General features: G+C 26.8%; 1 protein-coding gene across 1 annotated transcript in view; it reads right to left on the reverse strand.

Moving 5' to 3' along the window:
- Gaba-b-r3 (gamma-aminobutyric acid type B receptor subunit 3) overlaps positions 1-25339 on the reverse strand; it is a 49622-nt gene that overhangs the window by 2941 nt on the left and 21342 nt on the right. The window contains exons 3-17 of the mRNA XM_074252515.1: positions 23615-23932; positions 21858-21962; positions 21632-21697; positions 18152-18340; positions 13443-13667; positions 13210-13270; positions 8721-8961; positions 8354-8486; positions 6987-7103; positions 6536-6697; positions 5532-5635; positions 5145-5438; positions 3955-4199; positions 983-1183; positions 602-829 (exon numbers count right to left, since the gene is read on the reverse strand). Of these exons, the coding sequence (XP_074108616.1) occupies positions 602-829; positions 983-1183; positions 3955-4199; positions 5145-5438; positions 5532-5635; positions 6536-6697; positions 6987-7103; positions 8354-8486; positions 8721-8961; positions 13210-13270; positions 13443-13667; positions 18152-18340; positions 21632-21697; positions 21858-21962; positions 23615-23932 (2689 nt within the window). The remainder of the gene's footprint in view (positions 1-601; positions 830-982; positions 1184-3954; positions 4200-5144; positions 5439-5531; positions 5636-6535; positions 6698-6986; positions 7104-8353; positions 8487-8720; positions 8962-13209; positions 13271-13442; positions 13668-18151; positions 18341-21631; positions 21698-21857; positions 21963-23614; positions 23933-25339) is intronic.

Genomic DNA, 25339 nt, shown 5'->3' on the forward strand with positions numbered 1-25339 from the left:
CTCCATTTAAATGTAAGTTACTTAAAAATTTTCTGTGATTTTATCATTTTAATTTCTCCATAAATTTCACGGCAATCTATATATTTTATTGCAAAAAATCAAACCTCAATATTTCGAAAACCTTATTTTGAGTTTTTTTTTTTTTACCCCATCTAATCGGTAGTTCATGCCATAATTCGAGAAAGTTGTTAAGGTCTGACTTTCTCGTAAGACTCGGAAAAAATACTAACATTTTTAGAAATTTTTTTTTCAAAAATTTCCACGGTGAAGAATAAATTAAACTTGACTAGTAGATAAATAAGGACTTTAAATAATAGATAAAAATACATTTTATGCCTAATCTAATATTTTTTATTTAACATTGATGGCGAAAGGACCTCCTTAAAAATTATAAAAATCATAAATTATTTTATAATAATAATTCTCTACAAAATAATAATTCGGAAGAAAAATATTTTCTTGGCTTAAGTGAACCTTTTGTTCTGAGTAGAATTAGGAATTTAAAAAAAATTTTTAAACTATTTTAAATTAGATTTATTAATCAGGGTGAGTTCTTCTTCTTTTAATGTTCTTTTAATAATTGATGGAATAAAATATTTACTAGAAGGAAGACTGAAGTTAACCCTCGGTTCGCTGCTTTCCTTCCGCCTTAAGCCCAAACTTAAGCGCCGCTCCTCGTCGCTGGTGATGTTAATAATAGGTCCCGATCCGCAGTGGTGGCTGGATTGTAAGCCCTGGGGCATGTTCATTTGACATGTTGATGAGGCTTTTGTACCCGGTACCAGTCCCGCTATGTAACCCATGTGCACTTTTAATGCTGACGCTACACCTGTAATTATATTAATTGTAATAATTATTACTAGCAACTTTGCAGTCACTTTGTTCTAATTTAATAAACTAAAAAAAATTCCTCGAGCGAATTTTTAAAAATTTTTTTCAATAGATATTTTTTAAGGTTTAGTTTATTATTATTAAAATTTACCAGTAAATGAAGCAGTTGAAGTCTTTCTACTGTTAGGCCGGCTTCCAAACAGACTAAACAGCCTTTGAAAAACTCCCAATCGATTGGGACCCTCAGTTTCGCGTCTCCACTGAAGCTTATAAATGTCGGCTAAGCTTCTCCTGGGTCCAGCTGGTTCCAAATCCGGCTGGCTGCTAAATGCTACGGTTCCGCGACGCATGCCTAAGTTTTACGAGCAATTGTCCCATAATTTCAATCACAATGCACTTTATTAAGATATAATAAAAAAAATTACTTAAAGAATTTTTTTTTTAATATTTCTTATCAGAGACTTTGAAATTTGAAAGGTCAATTGATTTTTCTAAGTCACACTCTTAAAAATAAATTTTTTATTTTTTTTTTTTTTAAAAAAATTTTTTTTTTTTTATTTTTGAAAATTTTTTTTTAAATTTTTTTTTTAACCGTGTACTTAGTAAAAATTATTTAAATAATTTTATCAAAAAAATTCTTATAACTATTTTTATTATTGTGCAAAAAACCTTAAAAAGCACATGATATTTACAAATGATCATAATGAAGGGTATGAAAAAAAAAAAAAATATTTTATTTACACTCGACGAATTTATGATTATTTTAAAAACAACGAATTAAATAGCAACTCATTATTTTTATATGGTAATGAACAACGTTAAGTTGATGGAAAAAAAAAATGAAACTAAATATTTAAAATGCAATACTTTAGTTTTTATTCAGATTTGGTGGATCCCCTCGGACCCTAGTATTCCCAATGCCTCTAGTCACTCGGATGTTTTTTTAAAATTTTTTTTTTCCACGAGAAATAAAACATTTTTGCTGATGGCGAGTCTCGAGCGTTGCTCAACTGTAAAGATTATCAAGTGAGCACGAAAAGGTCGATGAAAAAAGAGAGAAAAACCAGAAATAAATGCTGAGTAATAAAAAAAATTAGACGGAAAATAATAAAATAAAATAAAATAAAATTTGATTAAATGGGAGAAGATGAAAGCTTGGAAAAAATAATTACCCGTTTTATATCTACACTACAATTAAATACATTTGTATATTTATATTTGTAGATTTTTTTATAAATTTTTAAATTTTAATACTAGGTCACAACAAGCTTTTCAAGAGAATAAAATACTTTTTACAATTTATTTTATACTTTTTTCACTTCGGAAGAGATTGAAACTATTGGAAAACATTTTTTTTTAATTTATATTCTATGTCTATATTATTATTATTATTATTTTCACTATTACAAACGCGAAATTTTGTTTGTTTGTTATTTTTTGTGAGAATTTAATGATTTAATTGATTTTTGCTCCAGATAATGACTTTTGCGCTCTTATGCGCATGCGTCTAAATGGTTCCTTTTGATCAACCAATTAGGAACCAGGTAACATATCGCGTTACTAATGCCAAAAAGGCGTATAAATTTTTTTTTTTTACTAATCGCTTTATTAACACTTTCTAATTCTAAAAATAAAAAAATAAATTTCCAAAGCTAAAAAGGGCGTATGTTTTAACTTATACGCCCTTTTAGCTTTTAGGACATTGAAAATTTAGTGACCTAAAGCCAAAAGGGCGCATCATTTTTTTTGCCGATTGCTTTGAATTGTCATTTATATGTTACTAATTTTGCTGCATAATTTAAAATATATATATATATATTGATTATTAAATTACAAATAGGTATTTTTAAAGGTTATTAAGGTAAAAGACCCAGTTATTGACACTTGCAATTTTATTTTAATTAAAAAAAAAAAACAAATCAACTCTAATAAATTAATAAATATAATTTTTGAATTATAAATTTTAAGAAAATTGCTTTTTTGAGAACATTTGATTTTTTTAATTAGAATAAAATTGCAAGTGTCAAATAACTAGGCCAGTGTCAATAACTGGCTCTTTTACCTTATTACAATTTTAATACGAATTCTGTTTATAATTTTAATTGAAAAAGAAAAAAAAAACAGTTGCGATATCTAACATGATTGCTGAGTCAGAGGCGCGAAATTCAACAATATTAAATCATCTGGATTTATTTTTTAGAGTTAAATTTTATATTTCAGAGGAAAATTGAAAGTTTTTTTATACGCCCTTTTGGTTTTAGGCTAAACTTTTTCTAAAGCCAAAAGGGCGTATGTTTTTTTATGTGCCCTTTTAGCATTTAGACTCCTGTAAATAATTGGGGCTTTTACCTTATACAAGAAAAAAAAAAATTTTTTTTTATTCACCTTACTTACAGATCCGAATGTTATAAACATTTTTACGTTGGTTAAAGGAAAAAAATTTTTTTTATATGCCCGTTTGTCATTAGTAGTGCGATCAATTAAATGGCAGTATAAAAACCGAGCTTGCAGAAATTCAATCAGTTTTTCATTAAACTCTCAATTTAAAAATGAAATCAACATCTGAATAATAAAATATTAATCTGATAGCGAGTGAAAAGCAATGTTCAATTTTCTATGATAAAAATCACACATTTAACACGGTAAATAAATAAATTCAATAAATACCAACCGCTAGCTTTAAATAAACAAATAAACAAATTAATAAAATTTATAAAACCTGATTAATTAAAATTGTACGAAGCACTGCAGTGATACTTTAAAATAAAATTTAAACAATAGTGACGGACAAGCAAATGCGTGCAAATAATAAAACCTAAATAGTATCACCTCTCTGTAATACCTGGATGAAAGAAAAAAATAGCAATAGGATGAAGTGATATTTTAATTAATGACTTTTTTTTTTTTTTTTTTTTTTTTTATTTTAATTATCCCGATAAATTTTATATTTAATTTTAATATGTGTCAGAAATTCAATATAAATTAAAACGAAATTATCTCTCAATGACGTAATTAATAATAACTTCATAAATTAATTTTCTATAATTAATAATTAATAATAAATTAATTTTCTGGCGTTTTTTTTTACATAAAAAAAAAAAAGAAAAATAAATTAATTCTTACCAGAAGAATCCGCGGACGGCCAACTGGCCCGCGGAATAACTGGTGGAAGCACACTCAGCAATAACAAAGGTAATCCACCTCCGATGCTTGGATTTCGTTGGGGTATAGACGCACTCGACGAGGCGTGAGAGGGATCCACTGGCTCTTGGCCTAATTGTTTTTCCAGTCTCGCTAATTCTAATTCCAATTGTGCCATTTCACGACGATACACACGGTTCTGTACTTCCACTCTGTATTGAAGCTCTCTGGTGGCCAAATTTACCAAAAAAAAAAAAAAAAAAAAAAAATCATTTTTTTACTTGGTAATTTATAATTATTAATTCCCGGTTTTAATTAATTTAATCTGTTGACTTTTACAAATTTTCAGCGATCAAAATTTATTTAATTTATTTGATTAACAAATAAATAATTAAACGGTCTTCTCATACGTAAATTGATCAAAGTAAAGTTTAAATACTATATTTTTAATTTTTTTATAATTTTATATTAAACGTCGACAGAAAAAAAAATAATAATCTACAGTACAGTACAAGAGTAAATTAAAAAAAAAATTTTAACAATAAATTACAAGAAATTTATTTTATTTAAAATTTAATTTTAAAGCTCGTTTGAATTTTCCCGCGGTTAGAATTTTTTTCATACAGATAGTAGCTAGTATAATCCAGATTATAATGAGTATAATCCAAATTATAATGAGTATAATCCAGATTATAATTAGTATAATCAAGATTATAATGAGTATAATCAAGATTATAATGAGTATAATCCAGATTATAATTAGTATAATCTGGATTATACTAGCTACTATCTGAAATTTTTTTTCACCACGGATATCACTGAGTATAATTTGGGATGATATTCAGTGTCGTCTTGTTCTTTCCGTGTAGAAAACTTTTTTTAACAAGAAAATTACTGTAAGAAAAATTTTTATTTCTTCAAAAAAAAAAAATTATTTAAAATATTTCAAAAATTAATTTATTATTACAATATTATATTTTTTTTCCAAAAAAATTTTTTTCTTTAAATATAGTGCTTGGTTTCTCCGCTAGATGGCTAAAGTTTCTCGCAACCAGAAAAATCTGGTCAGAGTATAATATAAAATATTTAAAAAATTAATTTCTTTAATAAGTTAGAAAGTAAGACATGTAAAATGACTATTTCAAATGAATGACTTAATTAGGAAATAATACCTTCGATCATCTGTGACAAATCTTCGGGTATTGAATTCTATTTTCAACCCCAAGCTTTGAACAACTGGATCAGTCCTTTCGCCACCCATGATATTGTTTAGCTGAGGGAGAAAGAGCAGGACAAGTGTCGACGTCGTGGAGGCCATAATTAGGGCAGTGATTGTGACAAACGCGAGGGTCGCGCGGTCTGACATTAAATTCGCAAGTACTACCACTATCCCAGAGGTAATTACCACTGAATATACGCTCATTCCGATGTACTGGGAGTCGTTGAGAGCCGGTATTTTCACGTGTCTTGAATCAACAAAATTTTACAACACTTGGTGATGAAATTTCGGTCTGAGGAAAATGAATATTCAAGAACAATATAATATATTTATTTTTTACCGTGTTTCCCAGGCCATGTAGACACCGACTACCAGCAAAAGGCCTTTGTAAGCGTACAAAGAAGCCAACCAGCCATTAGTGTGCTGTGATCGGCATACTTCAACCTGAAAAAGATATTTTAAATATAAATATATATAATGGAGTCTAAAAGGCTTTGCCAATTACTTCCGAGCTTCTCTATGGTTAGCTTTTTTTTGAGTAGATTGATCTTGCGAAAAATTTAATTGAACAATGTTATACATAAAAATTCTTTTTAATTTTATAATAATAGTTTATATATTTTTAAAAGATTAAGGAAAATTTTGTGAGATAAATCAAGTTTTTTAAAATTAAATTTACATTTTGATATTACACACATCGAGACCTTTCATTTAAATACCCACATGCATTTTTGATATATTTTATATATTTATATATTTCATAAATATATAATATATATAAATATATGAAAAATTTCATGTGGGTACTCAAATGAAAGCTCTTGATGAGTGTAACATCGAAATGAGTTTATATCTTAAAAAATGTCAATAGTTAAGATCTGACATTGTTATCTTGTCAACTATTGACATTTTTAAAAATATAAGCTCATCTCGACATCATACTCATCGAGACCTTTCATTTGAGTACCCACATGCATTTTTTTATATATTATATATATATATATATATATATATATATATATATATATATATATATATATATATATATGATATTTATGAAAGATATAATATATATAAAATATATAAAAAATTGATGTGGGTACTCAAATGAAAGGTCTTGATAAGTATAATCTCGAGATGAGCTTATACCTTAAAAAATGTCATTGGTTTAAAAAAAAAAAATGTTTTCTAAATTTAGAAAAAAAAAATTTTTAGCTAAAAAACTTTTTTAAAAAAAAATTATTCTCTCATCGTAATTTAATAATCCTCGACAGTGACATAGTCACAGTAGGTTGTTAAATTTATTATAATAATTATAATAATAGAATTAGTGGATATAGTTACCTGTGGTTGATAGACAACGCCGCGATCCTGAGGGCTTATCTCTAACGTGAGGTTACGAAGATATCGCTCCATTGGATCCAATGTCACCCACAGCGTTACCACAAGTCCATCGATCAGTAAAAGCACACATATTAAACTAATTAGTTGAGTGTCTTGCAGTAGCTAAAAGATTAATTTAATTTTAATTACCTGTCGGTATTTTATTCTCTCGGATTTATTTAATTAATAATGCAATATTTATTCACTTTTTGTGAAGTTTAATTTGTTTAATAATTAAAAATTATTCTGGTAAATTTAAAACACAACAAAAGTTAATTATAAATTAAATTAATGTTACGCAGAGAGTAATTAGAATTTTAATAATAAATAAAAGTTAATTATATTTTACGGTAGCTGTAATTTTTTACATAAAATAATTATATAATGAATAATTTAATAGAATTTGTTGTACCTTGTTCTTAACAACTCCGCTGCGACTTCGTGTGAATATCCGATGAACTCGGTAGGTTTTTGTAAACATTGAACCAAATGCCAGCGAAAACCCGGCTGACAGTAAATAGACACGTGCCTAGATAATTTAATTTTAATTAATTTCATTAAAATAACATTTTTTCACTTGAAATGTTGATATAAATTATAATTGGTAATTTTATTTAAAATAGTTTTAAAAAATTGTAAGCACTTAGAGGATTTTTGATTAATTAATATAAGAATTTAAAAATTCCAAAAATTTTAAATTAAAATAAAATATTATTTGGCGGGTTAAAAAATTAAAATCTAATTTCAATGAAAATTTTAGCCTTAAATTTTTTATAAAAATATAATATATTTATCGGAATAAATTATCCTTGGATTGATTACTGAAAAATATAGTTGAGAAAATTGTGTAAAAATTAGAGACTGATCGGTCGAACCGTTGTTCGATAAATCTTATTCACGGACTTTTAACATACAGCTGTGAGAAAAAAGTGTTTGAAGTTATTCGGCTTGAGCCCCATTTTTGTGCGACACGCTCCGATTAGGTTTTACAAATATCCGTATAATTTTGAAAATACTTATCCAATTGACATTGAATTTTTTTTGTATCTACTTAAATATATCTACGTTACAAAAATGAAATAAAAATTTAAAGTGCTTGTAACCCCTTAAAAAAATTTTAAATTAATCCAGAATTTATTTCTTCATTATTTTTAAGAAGAAATGTCTTGAATCTTTTCACTTAATTTTTTCTTAGGCGCCTCTATATTTGATTCGGGACAAAAAAAATTATACGAAAAAGGGTGAGGGTGAGAATTTTTTTTCTGTCTAAGGATTGAAAAAAATTCACCAATTTAATTACTTATTGTGGAAAAAATTGATGGTTTTTCTGTCAATTAATAACTCAATAGATAAATATAAGAAAAAAAAATTCTTACTGTAGACAGTTATTTTATTTTGATCGAAATATTATTTTTATAAATTCTAAAAAATATTTATTTTACATTTTAATAAAAAAAATAAAGGCGTTATAGAAAAATTTCAGACGAGTAAATAAAAGTTGCACTGATAGCCAGATGCTATTTGAACTTTATATATATTAAAAAGAAAAAAAAATAATTAACGTAGATTTTAAAAAAGCAATGACTTCTTTTATTAAAACTAACAATATGGATTTTCATTTTTTAATTATCTATAAAGTTTATTTATCATCAATATTTACGTGCTTGTCAAATAAAAACGTTTTTAATCAATTAAAAAAATAAATGTCTTTTCACACGTTTTTAATTAAATAAAGTCAATTATTTTTTATTTTACAAAAGAATTTTTATAGGAACTTACCGTACAAATAGTAGGAAAATAATCATTAGGCAGCGTCTTATGATCTAATCCAAGAAGAATAACAGCTCCATAAACTAGAACGCATCCAACTGCAGCCATATTGTTGAGCCTTGGACTCGAGAGTTTAATGCTCCTATATTTTATATAAATTTTTTTTTTTTTATTTTTTATTCCTCCGTAAATTTTTCTCCGCAATACACAATAAGTAATATATATAATATATAATATATAAAATATAAAATATAAAATATAATAAAATGTCAAGATTTAGAGGCAGTAAAATATTTTACGACACCCTTTTACGGGTTCGGAAAAAAATTATAAATTGGATGGAAATTCGGGAGAAGATAAAAATGTAATCTCTTACTTGTGTCGCCGAAAATGAAGATTGAAGGCCAGGAATGACAGCGCCAACGTCATTCCGATGCTCGCTAAACATGATACTGTCAGAAAAGCCGCGGTGTCTATCGTCATCATGCGAATACGAAAGACACGACGAGCTACAGGGGGAACTCCCCCTGGCCAACGCACTTGCCCACATCCAGGGCAATCTAGTGTCAGGTTTTCGTCCTCGGGGGTGTAAATTGCGATTCTTCTCACGGTGTGACCTGGAAATTTAATTTTTCAAACTGATAGAAAAATTTTTCAACTTTTAATTGATTTTATTTATTGAAAAATTTTTTTTTTTTTTTTTTTTTATTAAATGTAACAAAATATTTTTTTAATTATTATTAAATGTTTATTGTCATTCGAGTAATTTATTTTTTATTTTAGTGAATGATTCTTCTTGAAATTAAGATGTAAAGATCATTTATAAACAAATCGTGTTCTTAATATAAAAGGAAAAATTTTTTTTTGGCTACAATTAACTGAAAAAAATTAAAATTGTGAAAATAGAGTAAAAAAAATTTTTTTTTCACGAAAAAAAAATTGTTACAATCAAAAATACGTACATAAAAAAATTTTATTTCATTTTTTTTTTAATTATTTAAGTGAAAAATTGGACATTTTAAGCTTCTGCGGCGATAAAAATTTGAAATTTTATTGAAATTTTTAATTCTAATAAAATTTTATTTTTGATAAAAGACATCTATTTTCAAGCAATTAAATTTATTTAAAAAAATTTTTAATATCAATTTATTAAATAATGACTTTTGTTAAATTGCACTGTACTTTCTTAAACATTGACATTTTTAAAGACATAAGCTCATCTTGATGTTATACTCATCAAGAGCTTTCATTTGAGTACCCACATGCATTTTGATATATTTTTCATATATACATATATATAATATATATAAATATATAAAATATATGAAAAATTGATGTGGGTACTCAAATGAAAGGTCTTGATGAGTGTAACATCGGGATGAGCTTATATCCTTAAAAATGTCAATATTTCACAAGATACAAGGTCATTTCTTAATTATGTACCCATAGAGATTGATAATTTTAGAAAAAATCCAAAAACTTATTTTTATTCCTGGCGAATAAATTTTTCTCTTAGTAATGCTGCCTGTTCAATATTTGATTTTTTTATCCCATCATTGGAAGATAAATAAAATAAAAAAGTTTTTTTCACAGCTTGCGGGTGAACATAAATTTAAAATTCAAACAAAATCGGTAAAATTTTGTTTTATTTAGTAAAAATTTTTCCAGCAATCAGCTAAATTTTACAGAACATTGATGTCAAATAGAACGAATCGACTACCGGGATCTGAAGCCGCGGGCAATAATTTAAATTTCATAACTAAACGGAGTATAGATATATAGATGAGGCAAGTGGATCTGAATTCCGGGGTAGTATGTAGATTTAGGGGAGGTTTAGGCCACACTTCATACAGTACACAGTACACAGTACACACTAGAGAGAGAGAGAGAGCACGTCACATTTAGCACAAGTGGAATGTCAGAGCGAGACCCAAAAGTGACTTTAACTCTCGGCTATTAAACTTTATGGATATATGACTATATGAAAACCACCTCCACCCTCTTCGTTATGTTCCGCGAGCTATTCGATTATTGAGGAATCGATTTTACACACGTGACATTTATTTAATTTAATTTTAACTTGCTGTCACTAAAATCCACTATCTTTTTTTATCGATAATTTATTTAATTACTTTAATGAAGTGAAAGCACTAGACACTTGTGATTGACACTAAGAAACTCCCGAGATTTTTTTTTTGGGAATTATCAATTCTATCTAATTGGAAAATTTTTATTTTTAAGCCCAAAATTGATTAAAAATATTTATTAATTGATTAATTACATTAATTTACAGTCGAAAAAAAAATCAGAAAATTTGAAAAAAATTGTTTAAAAATAATTATAAAATTTTTTTTTTACCTCAAAAGTTTGTTCATTTTAATGACAGCTAGTGATACGAATAAACAAGAAATAATTTTTTTACTGATCAAAATTATATTTATTTAATTTAAAAAATTAAATCATTTAAATTATTACTCATTTGTATTTTTTTTTTTATTAAAAACAATTACTTTGATCAGTATTTTGAGTAACTTAAAATAGTTTTTAAATAATCTAAAAATCGTCTTGAAAAAATTTTTAAATAGTTTTAAAAAAAATTTTTAAGTAGTCTTAAAAAAATTTTAAATATTCTTAAAATAATCTCAAAAAAGTTTAAAAAAAATTTTTCGAGCCAAATTTTAAAAATCTACTCTCAGAATTTTTTTTTTTTGACGTCTTAAAAAAGGTCTTAAAATGGTTTGTGTCATGTTTAAGATCTTAAACAAACGACAATTTTTTTTACACGGATAAAAAAGTATTCTCATTTAAAATTTCATTTTTCTCCTCTAAAAAATGACAAATAATTTTTTTATAAACCCTCTTGACAATAAAATAATATTCGTGTAAATAACTCAGAAGTAATATAAAATAGAAAACTATTTTAGTCTGTAAGAATGAATGTTCATAAAATCTTCACACGAATTCTGACAGTCATCCCTTATATACTCCAAACGGACAAAGTTTTCACCGTTTAAAAATATCTTAAACTCAGCTGAGTACTTGGACATTGATGGATTAAAACCACAAAAAAAAAAAAAGGGAAATGATAGAAAATAGTTAATCGTAACTCATAATCCACCACATGTTCATTTTTTCTCAACAGAATTGAAATAATATACAGAAAAAAAATATCGTATGTGTTTAATGAGTAGTGACAGCTACAACAAGTTGTCAAGTCGTGGTTGGCATTGCCACTTAAATTATGTTCTGACATTGTTGCACGCGAGCACCCTATACCAAACACTTGACCCATTGTTCATTGTTGTGTCGTCGCAATGCGGTTTCCTTTTACTTTTTTTTTTCGCTTATTTTTTAGTCTTATTCTTCCTAATTTTGTCTCGCGAAAATAATAACCGACGAATTATTTTAATCATCTTCTTCACCGAGAAATAAACTTTCTTTTCCGAGAAAATTCAACTCGAGAAATAAAATAACGTCTTAATAGGGTGTGTAGAGCGTGGGGCTAAAAAAAAAAAGTAAAGATCTCCGAAACTCTCAAATGAAAGGCGTACTTTTGGTGATTTAATAAATAACTTGGATTGACGATCAATTTGTGTAATTGACTACGAAAAAGAGGGCAATCATTTATTTTTACAGACTTTCCTGGAATGCTTCTTATTTTTTTATTCGTACAGAGATAAGGCGCGAGTGAAAAACTGAGAGATTTTTAGGATTTTTAAGATAAAAGAAACTATTCATTTCATAGTATATCCTTTAGATTTTAATCTTTTCATCTACTCTGCTTCTTTCTATTTATTTAAAAAGTAATTTTCTTTTTTTTTTAATTACATTTTCTTTCTCTAATTCAACTCATCAATGTTCCGGAAAATAAAAATTAAAATAAACACGGAGAAAAATATTTTTTTTTAACAGTTTTAAGGTCACGTTATAAAAGATTGATTTGGGTGATTTTCAACGAGCTGTAACTCCGAGGAAAATTATCGTACTGAAAAAAAAAAAATTTTCGAAAAAAAAAAATTTTTTTGAAAAAAAATTGAAATTTTTTTTTTTCAAATTTCTTGAAAAATTAATTTCTGTGATTGGAAAAATAAAGATTTTTGAGAAAAAAAATTTTTTTCATTGAAGAAATGAATAAAAATTGAAAAATTGCTCATAATGGTGATTTTTGCAAAAACAAAGAATTCGAAGCTTCGGGGCACTATGAAAAAAAAATCCCAGCGCTTTGAATTTTTCAGGGATTTTAGGGGACACTTAGAGGTTGAAAAATTACCGACGATATCCTTTGTTCATCCATTTTATCCAAAGTTATACCAAGTTATCCAAATATCCCTAATTATTCGAATTTTTGTCGTTTTTTCAGTTAAAGTTTTCAATTCAAAAAAAATTTTTTTGACAAAAGCTATTTACAGTGTCTTATAGAGAATTTTGTGTAGTTTTCAAAACCGTCCTTCGATTTCCTATACGATCATTATTTCCAGAGTTATTGATTGTCAAAGTGAAAAAGTACTTTTTTGTAAGGCTAAAAAAGTACAGGCTTTTTGATTACGTCAAATTGAAGGGCATTAAATTTTCTAAAAAAGTTATTCAGCAAAACAATGGAAAAAAATTTTTTGAAGCCCGTAGATTTTTTTTAAGACGAGAAAAAATTTGGAAAATTTTTTTTTGTGGTTTTCTTAAGATTTCTCCAGACCCGAACATGATAAAAAATTTTCATGGTCATATCTAAAAACTAGACACTTGGAGCTACAATTTGCTTTTTTTTTTTTTTTTTTTTCTGCTGTACGATCATTTTCCTCGGAGTTACAGCTCGTTGAAAATCACCCAAAAATTTCGAATTTTTTTTGTATTCAATTAACAAAACTTACTGTGCATTTGATAAAAGGCGGTAATTCCAACTCGATCGGCTCCATCGAAAGAAACAGGCCCCTGAAAGAAAATAATAATAAAATCCCAGAAAATATGGGATAAGTATTCATGAAAAAACTTCGATAGTTATTGAACTAATAAATAATATTAATAAAAAAAAATTACGCGATCTGAATTCGAATGAGCGAAAGAAAAAATTAATCTCGTATTTCTACAAATAAAAAAAACTTACGGAAACGCCGAGGAAATTTTGATTTTTCAATTCGTTGAGCAGGTCATAAGCAATATCCTTCCGTGCGTGTGTGTACTCAGCAATACTCGTGTTGCGTTCATTTAATATTAATTCGGTGTTTGAGAGGGACACTGCTATCGACCAAACCGCGTCAAATGTTTGGGCTGCGAATCGTGACATCGTGACACCTCTTTTATTCAGCTCTGATGTGAAATCTTCACTCGTCTGTTGCAGACATTCAAATATATATCGTATATTATATTTTGTTTACATAACTTAAATTTTTTTTTTTTTTTTTTTTTTTTTTTATGCAATCTGATATTTGAGATGCGAAATATACATAATCTGTAATATAACGTCAAGCGAATAGAAACAAAAAATATGTACGTGCAGAACGACTTTGTGATTGAACGTGAATGAGATTTTGAAATATAAATTCAACACTTGTTCTTGGCAGAGCTAATATTTAGATATTTGTTGCGAGGAAATATCAGAAGTAATATAAATTCGAGGAATGATTTTTTTTTTTTTTTTTTTTTTTTTTTTTTTTAATGTGGAAATTCAAGTTTTTTTCCTTTGAAGTGATACGAGTTAGAAGATAAGGATTTTCGAGCGTAAATTTAATAGTAGATGAAAGTTTATATTTTTTAGATCTCACGAGTTTCTCTTTTTGAAATTTTATAATGAAGTTTTTAATGAAAAAAATTTTTTGAATTTTAAATTATACATTAAGGAGATTCTTTCGCCATCAATATTAAATAAAAAATATAAATAAAATTTTTATCTAATTTATTTAAGAAATTTTATCTTCAGAAGCTTTAAAAAATTATAAATGCGATTTTTTAAAAATAATTTTTTACTCCGAGTTTAATTTTTTTTTAAAATTAAAAAATTGTTGTGTCCGCTAATTTTAATGTCATTAATTTATTTATTAAAAAAAAATTATCAGGTGTCTGAATTTAAGGATTTAATTAAAGTAATTTTTTTTTTTAAGGAGGTCCATTATTAAATAAAAAATTAAATTAGGTATAAAATTAATTTTTATCTAACAGTTAAAGCCTTAAAAAATACTTCAACACAACAATTTAAGTTGACATTTTGTCACGGGACTTTTTGTTCTATCAAACACTTTATACTGTCAATATTTAAGTATATATCCATACGTCGATTACTTTTTATCCCAGATATGTTACCCTTGATGTTTTATTCCCGATACTTTGTACACACGTGTGTCAGTTTTAGAAACAAAAAAGCAACACTGTTTTGACCTGGTTGTTATTATTATTGTTATTATTAATATTATATATTTACACTCACATATGTTCGAAATGAGGCAAACCGAACAGTAGGCGAGGAAATAAAATTTTAAATAACCGTAGAGTAAATTTTACTGGAAACAATTTTTTCAATTTATTAAAAACGTTTTTGTTTGATAAGCACGTAAATATTGATGATAAATAAACTTTATAGATAATTAAAAAATGAAAATCCATATTGTTAGTTTTAATAAAAGAAGTCATTGCTTTTTTAAAATCTACGTTAATTATTTTTTTTTCTTTTTAATATATATAAAGTTCAAATAGCATCTGGCTATCAGTGCAACTTTTATTTACTCGTCTGAAATTTTTCTATAACGCCTTTATTTTTTTTATTAAAATGTAAAATAAATATTTTTTAGAATTTATAAAAATAATATTTCGATCAAAATAAAATAACTGTCTACAGTAAGAATTTTTTTTTCTTATATTTATCTATTGAGTTATTAATTGACAGAAAAACCATCAATTTTTTCCACAATAAGTAATTAAATTGGTGAATTTTTTTCAATCCTTAGACAGAAAAAAAATTCTCACCCTCACCCTTTTTCGTATAATTTTTTTTGTCCCGAATCAAATATAGAGGCGCCTAAGAAAAAATTAAGTGAAAAGATTCAAGACATTTCTTCTTAAAAATAATGAAGAAATAAATTCTGGATTAATTTAAAATTTTTTTAAGGGGTTACAAGCACTTTAAATTTTTATTTCATTTTTGTAACGTAGATATATTTAAGTAGATACAAAAAAAATTCAATGTCAATTGGATAAGTATTTTCAAAATTATACGGATATTTGTAAAACCTAATCGGAGCGTGTCGCACAAAAATGGGGCTCAAGCTGAATAACTTCAAACACTTTTTTCTCACAGCTGTATTTTAAAAGTCCGTGAATAAGATTTATCGAACAACGGTTCGACCGATCAGTCTCTAATTTTTACCCAATTTTCTCAACTATATTTTTCAGTAATCGATCCAAGGATTAATAATTCCGATAAATAAATTATATTTTTATAAAAAATTTAAGGCTAAAATTTTTATATTATAATAATAGTATAAGAAGCAGCCTCTTTAGGGAAAACAAAAAAAAAAAAAAAAACAATAAAAATATTTTTTTTTGGCCTAAAGTGCGTGCAACCCCTATAAATATACAGTTTGTTGTGTTACAAAATAAAAAACACAAAACGTATTGAACAGTTAAACCCTCGTTCCGATACGAACGACGAACTAGCGGTTAATTTTTTATAGCGCTGGCTAATGGACGGGTTACTTGTTTCTAGTCACTATAACGTACCCTGAATATACATATAAATTAAGTGCACGCTATCCCAGTGTAACAATAGACATGTTTCAAGCAGCCCCGATACCTAATAGCCAATACGACATTGCCCAATAGATGTTGTATTCTTCTTTAATCGATTTCCTGACAGCATCGGGCACTAATAGTCACGTCGCTGCTAAAATTCAACTATCATATTGATTATTTTGTCTTTTGTGTTTCTTAATATTTTTTTCCAACGCGATGCCCAATATTTAGTTATTAATGATCATTTTTTATTGGGAACTGGGATAATTAATTTTCAACGTCGCTTTTATTCTACACGATATATTTTACGGTAGCGTTTCACGTCAAGGATGACGGTATTGTGAAGGAAAAATCATTTTTAAGTGTGTCGTGTTAGCAATTCAATTTTATTGTGCACTTAGTATCTGAATTTATTGCCCAGAAAAATTCGATAAATTATTTATTGAATTTTTTTAACAGATACAGCTTTTTTAAATTATATAGGCTTTTAAGATGTTGTCAGTACACTAATAGAATGAATTGTTTATATTTAATAAGCTTTATTAACAGTTAATAAATTATTTATTAAATACGATTTATTAAATGTTAATAAATATTTATTAAAATTTAATAAATAATTGTATTTAAATAAATTAAATTATTAATATTAATTACTAATTTTTTATTCAATTGGACAATTTTATTTAGAATAAATAAAAAAACGACAAAAGTAATTGCACGATACTTATTATTATTAATTATCAAACATTTTATAATTTAATTTTTTTGGGGTCTTATATACTTTGGTAAGATTTTTCTACAACCGAGAAACGGTAGCCACCTAGTGGAGAAACCAAGTACTACATACTAAAGAAGCGGGAGTTTCAAATAAAAAACAATATTGCAATAGAACCAATGATTGATAATAAATTATGGATTAAAAAAAAAAAATATGAGCATAAAAATAATTTTAATCATCTGTGTAACAAATAAAGATTCGACAGTTAGTTTTAATTTCAAACATTTTAAGTTTAGTTAATTGTCTATTTTTCCCGACAATATTTATCTGACAAATATTTCCATTCTACCCTTTTCTCATTATCCGTAAATTTGTTATTTCGCAAATATTTGCCCATCCATAGCCAAACAACCAATTTCTTGTCGAGTAAACATAAAATCTTCGTTTAAACCCGTTTTAGTGTTTCCACCAAAATCTTTACCTCCCAGATGCTTCCAATTTTGCTCCTTGCAAACAAGATTTCTTAATACAGAGCTTTTCAAACAATACACAAGTTTCTGCAATAATGGAAAATTTGTTGCTTAACTACTGTTGAACGCAGTGATAGAATACTCAAGGAGAGAAATGAATATTATGTTTTGGTAAATAATGATGTTTTTAGGGATATAAGCTGATTTCGATGTTATACTCATCGAGACCTTTCATTTGAGTACCCACATGCATTTTTCATATATTTTATATATTTATATATATTATATATATGTATATATGAAAAATATATAAAAAATGCATGTGGGTACTCAAATGAAAGGTCTCGATGAGTATATCACCAAAATGAACTTATTTTTGTGAAAATGTCAATAATTAAAAAATTAATATTGTATTTTTTTAATAAATGACTTTTTCATCGATATAAGCTCATATTGATGTTACACTCATCGAGACCTTTCATTTGAGTACCCACATGCATTTTTCATATATTATATATATATATATATATATATATATATATATGTATATATTTAAAATGTATAAAAAAAATGCATGTGGGTACTCAAATGAAAGGTCTCGATGAGTAGAACCCCAAAATGGACTTATTTAATTAAAAACATCATTATTCAACAAAATACAATAGTCATTCCTTCCCACAAAATTTCCATTCAAAAGGCTTAAGCAAATATTTCCTAACACTTAATAAATATTTATAAACTATAAAAAAAATTTGTCAACAGTTAAAAAAAGCTCATAAAATATTAACGAACCCTTCTATCAGTGTGTTCAAACTCACATTAATGTTAAATGCTAAATTCCTTGAGTGCTTAAGTCTCAAGACTCACATTGTGAGAGCAAGAGTGTGAAAGTGCATTACATACCAGACCAGAAGAGCTCAGATCTTGACTTAAAGCCCTGCCGTAGCTATTAACAGTAATGAGACCGTTGAGGGTCTGCGTGAGTTGAGAGGGTGAGCAGCCCCCGGAAACCCGAGTCATTCCCGACATGTCGATTGTTTCTCCTGGTAAAATCCATGCGTAGTCCCCCGCATGCATTCCCAATTTGTAGGCCTGAAAAATTCAGAAGTTCAATTTTTATCAAAAAAATTTTTCTCCTGCAAAAATAATAAAAATAATTGAAGCAATTCACGGATAAAAAAAAATAATCAAGCACAAAATATGCAATTGTTAAAAATACTTTGTTTTTTTTTTTTTTTTCTTTTTTATTTTTCATTAAATAAACGAGATACGGTACAAAGACGAAGCTCGGCACTGCGTTAATTAGTGGAATCAACTTTTTCACACTTTACTCGATATTGTTGCTCTGTAGTCGGGACTCTACTCTGTATTTTTTAAATTTTATCTCACCTAGCTCCGGTTCTATTTTAAGTGTTTTAGTTTCATTCCTTTTTTTTTTTTTTTCTTTCTTCCACGTTACTGCATCGTTACTCGTGTTCGCTGATATTTATTAACGCTGGGCTTACTAGTATATTAAAATGTGATTATATGAGAAAAATTATTCAAATTTTTCTTCAAACACGCTGATTTCTTTTATTTTTCCTTGCATTTGAGATTAATTGATATTTTTAATTAGTTCTGGGGAAAAATTCTCTGTAACTTTTAGGTAATTGGTTTGAGGGAACACACAGAAGAAAAAAAAACTAGCTGATTGATAAAAAATTTTCTATCACAATTTTAATCTTGCTTCAGTACACTCAGAGAGACATTTATATTAAATGGTAATAAAAATTTTAATAAAATACAGATTTAACTCAAGCACAAATAAGAATTTTATTAAATAGTAATAAAATTTTCATTTGTCAGTTTCATATCAAATAAATATCACGACCAAAATGCCAAAAGGGCAAATATCAATTTATACAGTTCTAAGTTGAATGGCGAAAAAAATTTTTTTACGCCCTTTTGGCATTTGGATCGCGATTTATTAAACTGTAACAAATAATATTGATCGGTAAAAAATTTTTTTTTCTTCCATATAAATGACTAAAAATTTTGTTTTTAAATCTTTCTTTTTTAATAGTCGCTTTATATTTAAAGTTGGGAAAAATTGCTGTGTAAAGTGACTCTTTCAACTGAAAAATCCTCGTTAAAATATAGCATACTAATTATTACCATTTTAAATTGGAAAAATAATTATCTTCTTATTTTTTTTTTTTTTTTTTAGAACCTAAATATTGTAAGTTACAATTATTTTTCCCTAACAATTAAATTTTTAAAAATCCATTTAAGACTTGAATAAAAATCCGAACCGTACAAGCCGTGTATCCATGTAATGAAATTAAACTGTTTTATTTATTCAGCAAGCGTATTTCAATTTGAAACAGATTTACTTAGGACCGATGATCCAAATTAAATTCTCGGATGGACATCTGTACCTCTAACGACCGTTTTTCAAAGCGACAAAGACAAATTTGAATAATAAAATTGATTAAATAAGCTTAAAGTAATTTTTGAACGAACCAATTATGATATTCTCGGAAATTAAAATAGAATTGAGTGTAATTTGAAATCTAAAGGCTTCTACCCCTCCTGGAATATTAAAAATGAATTTAGAATTTTATTGCCACTCACGACAAGAGTTACTCCTTGGAAAACGAGTAAGGAAAGATAAATGGGGAGTGATATTGTTGAGATACGTATCTCTTACAAGTGGGGCAGATATAGCGGAAAATAAGCTTTCCTCTCAACTATATGCGGTGCCCAACGGAGGCCCAGATACAAGCTCAAGGATGAGGGAGGTCGTGTCACCGGAATGTGTTATGCAAGGAATAATGTTTTGTTGAACACTAAAAACCATCAGAAAACACCCTCCAGCGGTAAATATTTACCTACGTGACTTTTTCACTCTTATTTTGTATGAGGTACCTTCTATTCACTCGGTTGTGCAAATACTCGTGTCGAAATTCTTACAAAAGAGATCATTGATCAATGCAAATAAATCGGACGGTTCGATCCTAGAAAATTGTCTTGAAAAAAATTGCAAGTCTTGATTCAAGAAATTTTAGTCTTCAAAATTTCTATTATTGGTTTAAAAAATTCTACAGCGTAAGCTGTAAAATTTTAAGGACCTTTTTTAGTAAAATATTTAATTTCCTGCAAATTCTTTTAATTTTTTCGTATCTTAATAGTATATTGTGCAACCCGTGTAAAAAAAAGTCGTCTTAAAATTGTAGTTTGTTTAAGATCTTAAACGTGACACAAATCAAGACTATTTTAAGAATTTTTTAAGACGCCAAAAAAAAAAAAAATTCTGAGAGCAGATTTTTTAAATTTGTTATGAAAATTAATTTTTAGACGATTTTACGACTTTTTAAACGCTATATTTTTAAGTACGCTCTTTTTAAATTTAATTTGAAATTGTTGAAAATTTATTATCGGACAATTTTAAGACTTTTTTAAGACGCTCCGTTTTAATGTTCCGGGGCTCTGTCGCTGTTAACACCATCTTAAAATAGTCTCGAAAAAATTTTTTTAAGACTATTTTAAGATTTTTTTGAGACTATTTTAAAATTTTTTAAGACCATTTTTAGATTTTTCTAAGACGATTTTTAGATTTTTTAAGACTATTTTATAATTTTTTTTAAAACTATTTTAAGATTTTTTTAAGACGATTTTTAGATTATTTTAAGACTCTATAATAATTTTCCGTAGCTGTCGCTGTGATATCGTCTTATTTTCATAAAAAATTCGAGAACCAAATTTCAAAAATCTGCTCTCGGAATTTTTTTTTGGCATCTTAAAAAAGTCTTAAAATAATCTTGGTTTGTGTCACGTTTAAGATCTTAAACAAGCGACAATTTTAAGACAATTTGAATTATTTAAATTCGTAAAATTCCTGAAGAGCGATAATTTTATCCCCAACTTTTAATTTTCTGATTCCATTGATGAACCTCTTTAATCAATTCGAACAGAATATTTCACAGCTCAAGTGAAATTTTTTAAAAATAAAATAATTTTTTTTTCAATATCTATAAAAAAAAAAAAAATTCAAATTAAATGGAGAATATTCTTGATTTCAATCATTTGTTCTTGACGCGGAAAAACATGAATAGAAAAAAAATTTAGCGAATCAATTGGTGAAATAAAAAAAGGTTTTCAATCATCCCTTTTCATTTGAGGGCTAAAGAAAAATAAAAGGAGCCCAATTCACTAAATCCGAAAATTGTTTTTTCCTTTTTTCCGATTCAATAAAAGTCTTTCAATTTATATATACGATAAAAATCATGATATGAAATTTTCCAGGTACAAATTCAATCAATCTACTTTTCTTATGATTACACTCTATTGATCATGCTGAAATATGAAAAGTTACTTTTAAAAGATCGATAATACGGTACAAACCTCACAAAATAGAAGAGGTGCGAGCTTGGGTGAAAAACTTCCGATAATTATTCTTGTGTCGAATTCCTGAAAAAAATAAAATAAAAAAAGCAGACGATTGAGTTAATTAATTACCAATTAATCTTTAATTAATTGAACTAATGATTAATTAATATCTTGTGTAGAGAAAGGGCGCCGAAAATAAATGATCGGGATAGACAAATTTGGTTAGTTTGTTGTTTATTACCTTGAGTAGTTTTAATTGTTCTTTATAGTCGTTCTCCCCGAAAGTTATTGTTGCGGTGCAAGTTATGTTAGCTTGTTCTAATTCAGTTACGAGATCATTAACTGCCTGTAACAAATCATAATTTTTCATTTGTAGTAGTGAAAAAATAATTGTTATTGTTTAATTTCACCAAAGAGAATATTTTAACTCATAAAAGGCCGTGTAAAAAAAAAATCGTCGCAATAGTGTCTTAAAATTGTCGTTTGGTTAAGATCTTAGCCGTGACACAAACTAAGATTGTTTGAGGAATTTTTTAAGACGCAAAAAAAAAAAAAATAATTTTTATTAGACACTTTTTAGCCAATTTTATGAATTTTTAATCACAACAATTTTGAGTACCCTCTTTTTAAATTTAATTTAAAATTGTTCAAAAATTACTGTTCGACCATTTTAAGACTTGTTTTAAGGCTCGTGTTATGATAGTCTTTAAAAATATTCAAAAAAAATTTTTTAGAGTATTTTAAGATTTTTTTAAGACGCTCTTTAATAATTTTCCGGAGCTCTGTTTTTATGATCTCAACTTAAAATAGTCTTGAAAAAATCTTAAAATAGTCTTAAATTATTTCAAAATACTCTTAAAAAATTTTTTTAAATATTTTCAAGCGCTATTATCAGGACATTATTATAAGCGACCTTTTAACATTCAAATTAAAATTCCATATACTTTTTTTATAATAAAAATAAACTAAATGATCACAGCAGTTAAAACCGACTCTAAATAATAATAAATTAAAGAAAAAAAAAATTATGAGCGACCTTTCAAAATTTAAATTTTGAACTAAAACTTTCAGAAATTTATTTTTTTTCGAGTTTTTCACCAATAGAATAACAAAATAAATTTCGCTAATATAAATTCTTTTACTAAAACACGATAGAAAAATAAACAATTGATATTTTTTTCTAAATTGTTTATATTTACACAAAATGTATGCGCTAAAATAAAAAAAATACTAGAAAATTTTTTTAACATGAAGGTAGTACCTAGATTTAAATAGAAAAATTATTAAACTAAGAAATATAGTTTATTAAGTAAATTTTACATGATTTAGAAATTGTTTTAATTCAATGAAAAGTTCTTCAACATTTTTTTTTTTATTCAAGAATTTTTTTCTTGATTTAAATTAATTTTTTTTTTTTAGTGTAAAAATGTCATTTTAAACTTTAATTTTTCTAGTTTTAAATTTGAAGCGGCACTTGTTACTATTTATAATGTAATTTTTTTTTTTTTTTTTTTTTTTTTTTACGGGCTTAAAAATGCATCCTTTCAAACAATATTAATGTTTGTCGCTAAAAAAAAAAATCAGATGAATTATAAAAAAATTAATTAGAATAAAATTAAATAAAATGAAAAAAAAATTAATTAAAATAAAATAAAAAAAAATAATTAAAATAAAATTAAAAAAGAAAATTGTGTCAGATGGCCGTGACCTAAGCAACAAGTACTTGCAGTTTTTGGATGGCTGAACAATATCCGGTAGACTAACACTATCAGGAAGTACTAGTACTTTGATGATCGAGTTTTCTAACTCGTGTTATATCTAACTTCCCAACTGTCGTATAATATAAGGTCTAAGACATATTTAACATTTATCTAAACGTACATGTGTTATCTCAAGTTATACAATATGCAACATATATGATACAATGTATCACTACAAGGAGCTTAAAGTAAAAGTCATGGCCAGGCATCTAAGTATTACAAACTAATTTTACTTTACCAGTGAGTACATGTCTCCATTTTGCGATAAAGCTGTTACGGTGTCCCACCCAAAGTGTTTGATGAGCGCGATTCGCGCGGGATTGTGGCTCGAATCTGGCGCCACCGTGCGGAGAAACAGCGGGAACTCGAACTGGTCGGACAGCGCAGGCCCTGTTGACCCGAACGACACCTGGACGACGTTCCAGTAGGGAACTATCTTTGCTAGAGTTTCTGTTACTTCTGAACTCGCTGTTCCGAGGAGAAATGGCATCAATGTTGACTTGTTTTCGGTGTAAAGGGCGTAGAAGAAGCGGTCTACTGCTACGCCTGGGTCAGACTAAAAAATTAATTTTTTTGATTCAAAAAATTACTCGATTTTTTCTGACTTGCAATTACTTTCCTCGTTTTTTTTTTTTTTTTAATTTATTCTTAATAAAACTGTCTAATTGAACAACAAATTAGTTTAAAATTCAATAAATAATTGCAAAATACTTTTGCAATTATAAGTGAAAATTAATTTTTTTTTTTGAGGGGTTATATTTACTTAGAAATAAAGAAAAAATTCTATAAAAAGTCACTGCTTCTGTAAAATATCTCTTCATAATTTTATTAATACAAGTAATTTTTTTTTTTGACATATATAAAGTTCAAACACCATCTAGTTTTCAATGAAACTTTTATTTACTTGTCTGAAATTTTTCTCTAACTTTATTTAATTTTTTTTCTATTAAAAAGTAAAACAAATTTACATCTTTTAGAATTTATAAAAATAATATTTCTATTTTAATAAATTAACGATTTAGAGTATAAATTTTCCGTCTTATATTTTTGTATTTACCAAATTTTTTAATTAACTTAGAAAACTTAAATTTTTTTCCAGTATTAAATAATTAAATTACTGAATTTTTTTTCAATCTTGAGACAAAAAAAATTTCACCCTCATCTTTTGTGTTATAAATAATTATACCGAAGATATTTTGTTGACGACTGTTTAATGAGGGGCTCTGAACTCTGGTTGGTGGATAATTATTGCCTTACCGTACGTTACTAATTATCAATTATGCAGTGGTAAAATTTTTAAACAAACCCGACAATGTTGACATTAGACGACCCTTGAACTGTAATCACCACTGCAATTATTCCAACTTTGGTTAGCGTACAGTTTAATTAGCTTGGAATAATTAGAGAATTGTTCATAACGAGGCGTGTTTCGAACATTAAAAGAACAATTTAATTTAAATTATTAAGGTAATAATTTTTTTTTCAGTGAAATTTAGTGTCATTGTAAAGGTCTTGACTTGAATTTGTGTCTTTTTAAAACTTCATTTTATTTTCACCGATAGTCAATTTATTATGATAAGAATTTAGGCGGTATTCAAAAATGCTCTATCTCTAGGTACATAATTAAGAAATGACCTTGTATCTTGTGAAGTATTAAGATTTTTGAAGATATAAGCTCATCCCAATATTACACTCATCGAGACCTTTCATTTGAGTACCCACATGCATTTTTCATATATTTTTCATATATATATATATATATATATATATATATATATATATATATATATATATATATATATATATATATATATAAATATATAAAATATATGAAAAATTGATGTGGGTACTCAAATGAAAGGTCTCGATGAGTGTAACATCGACATGAGTTTATATCTTAAAAAATGTCAATAATTACGAAATGACATTGTATTTTGTCATTTAGATTTAAAATCTAATTATT

Source organism: Cotesia typhae, unplaced genomic scaffold (genome assembly GCF_013202065.1).
Source record: "Cotesia typhae breed Kobodo isofemale line unplaced genomic scaffold, CoteBio_Ctyphae scaffold_121, whole genome shotgun sequence".
Lineage (NCBI taxonomy): Eukaryota > Metazoa > Arthropoda > Insecta > Hymenoptera > Braconidae > Cotesia > Cotesia typhae.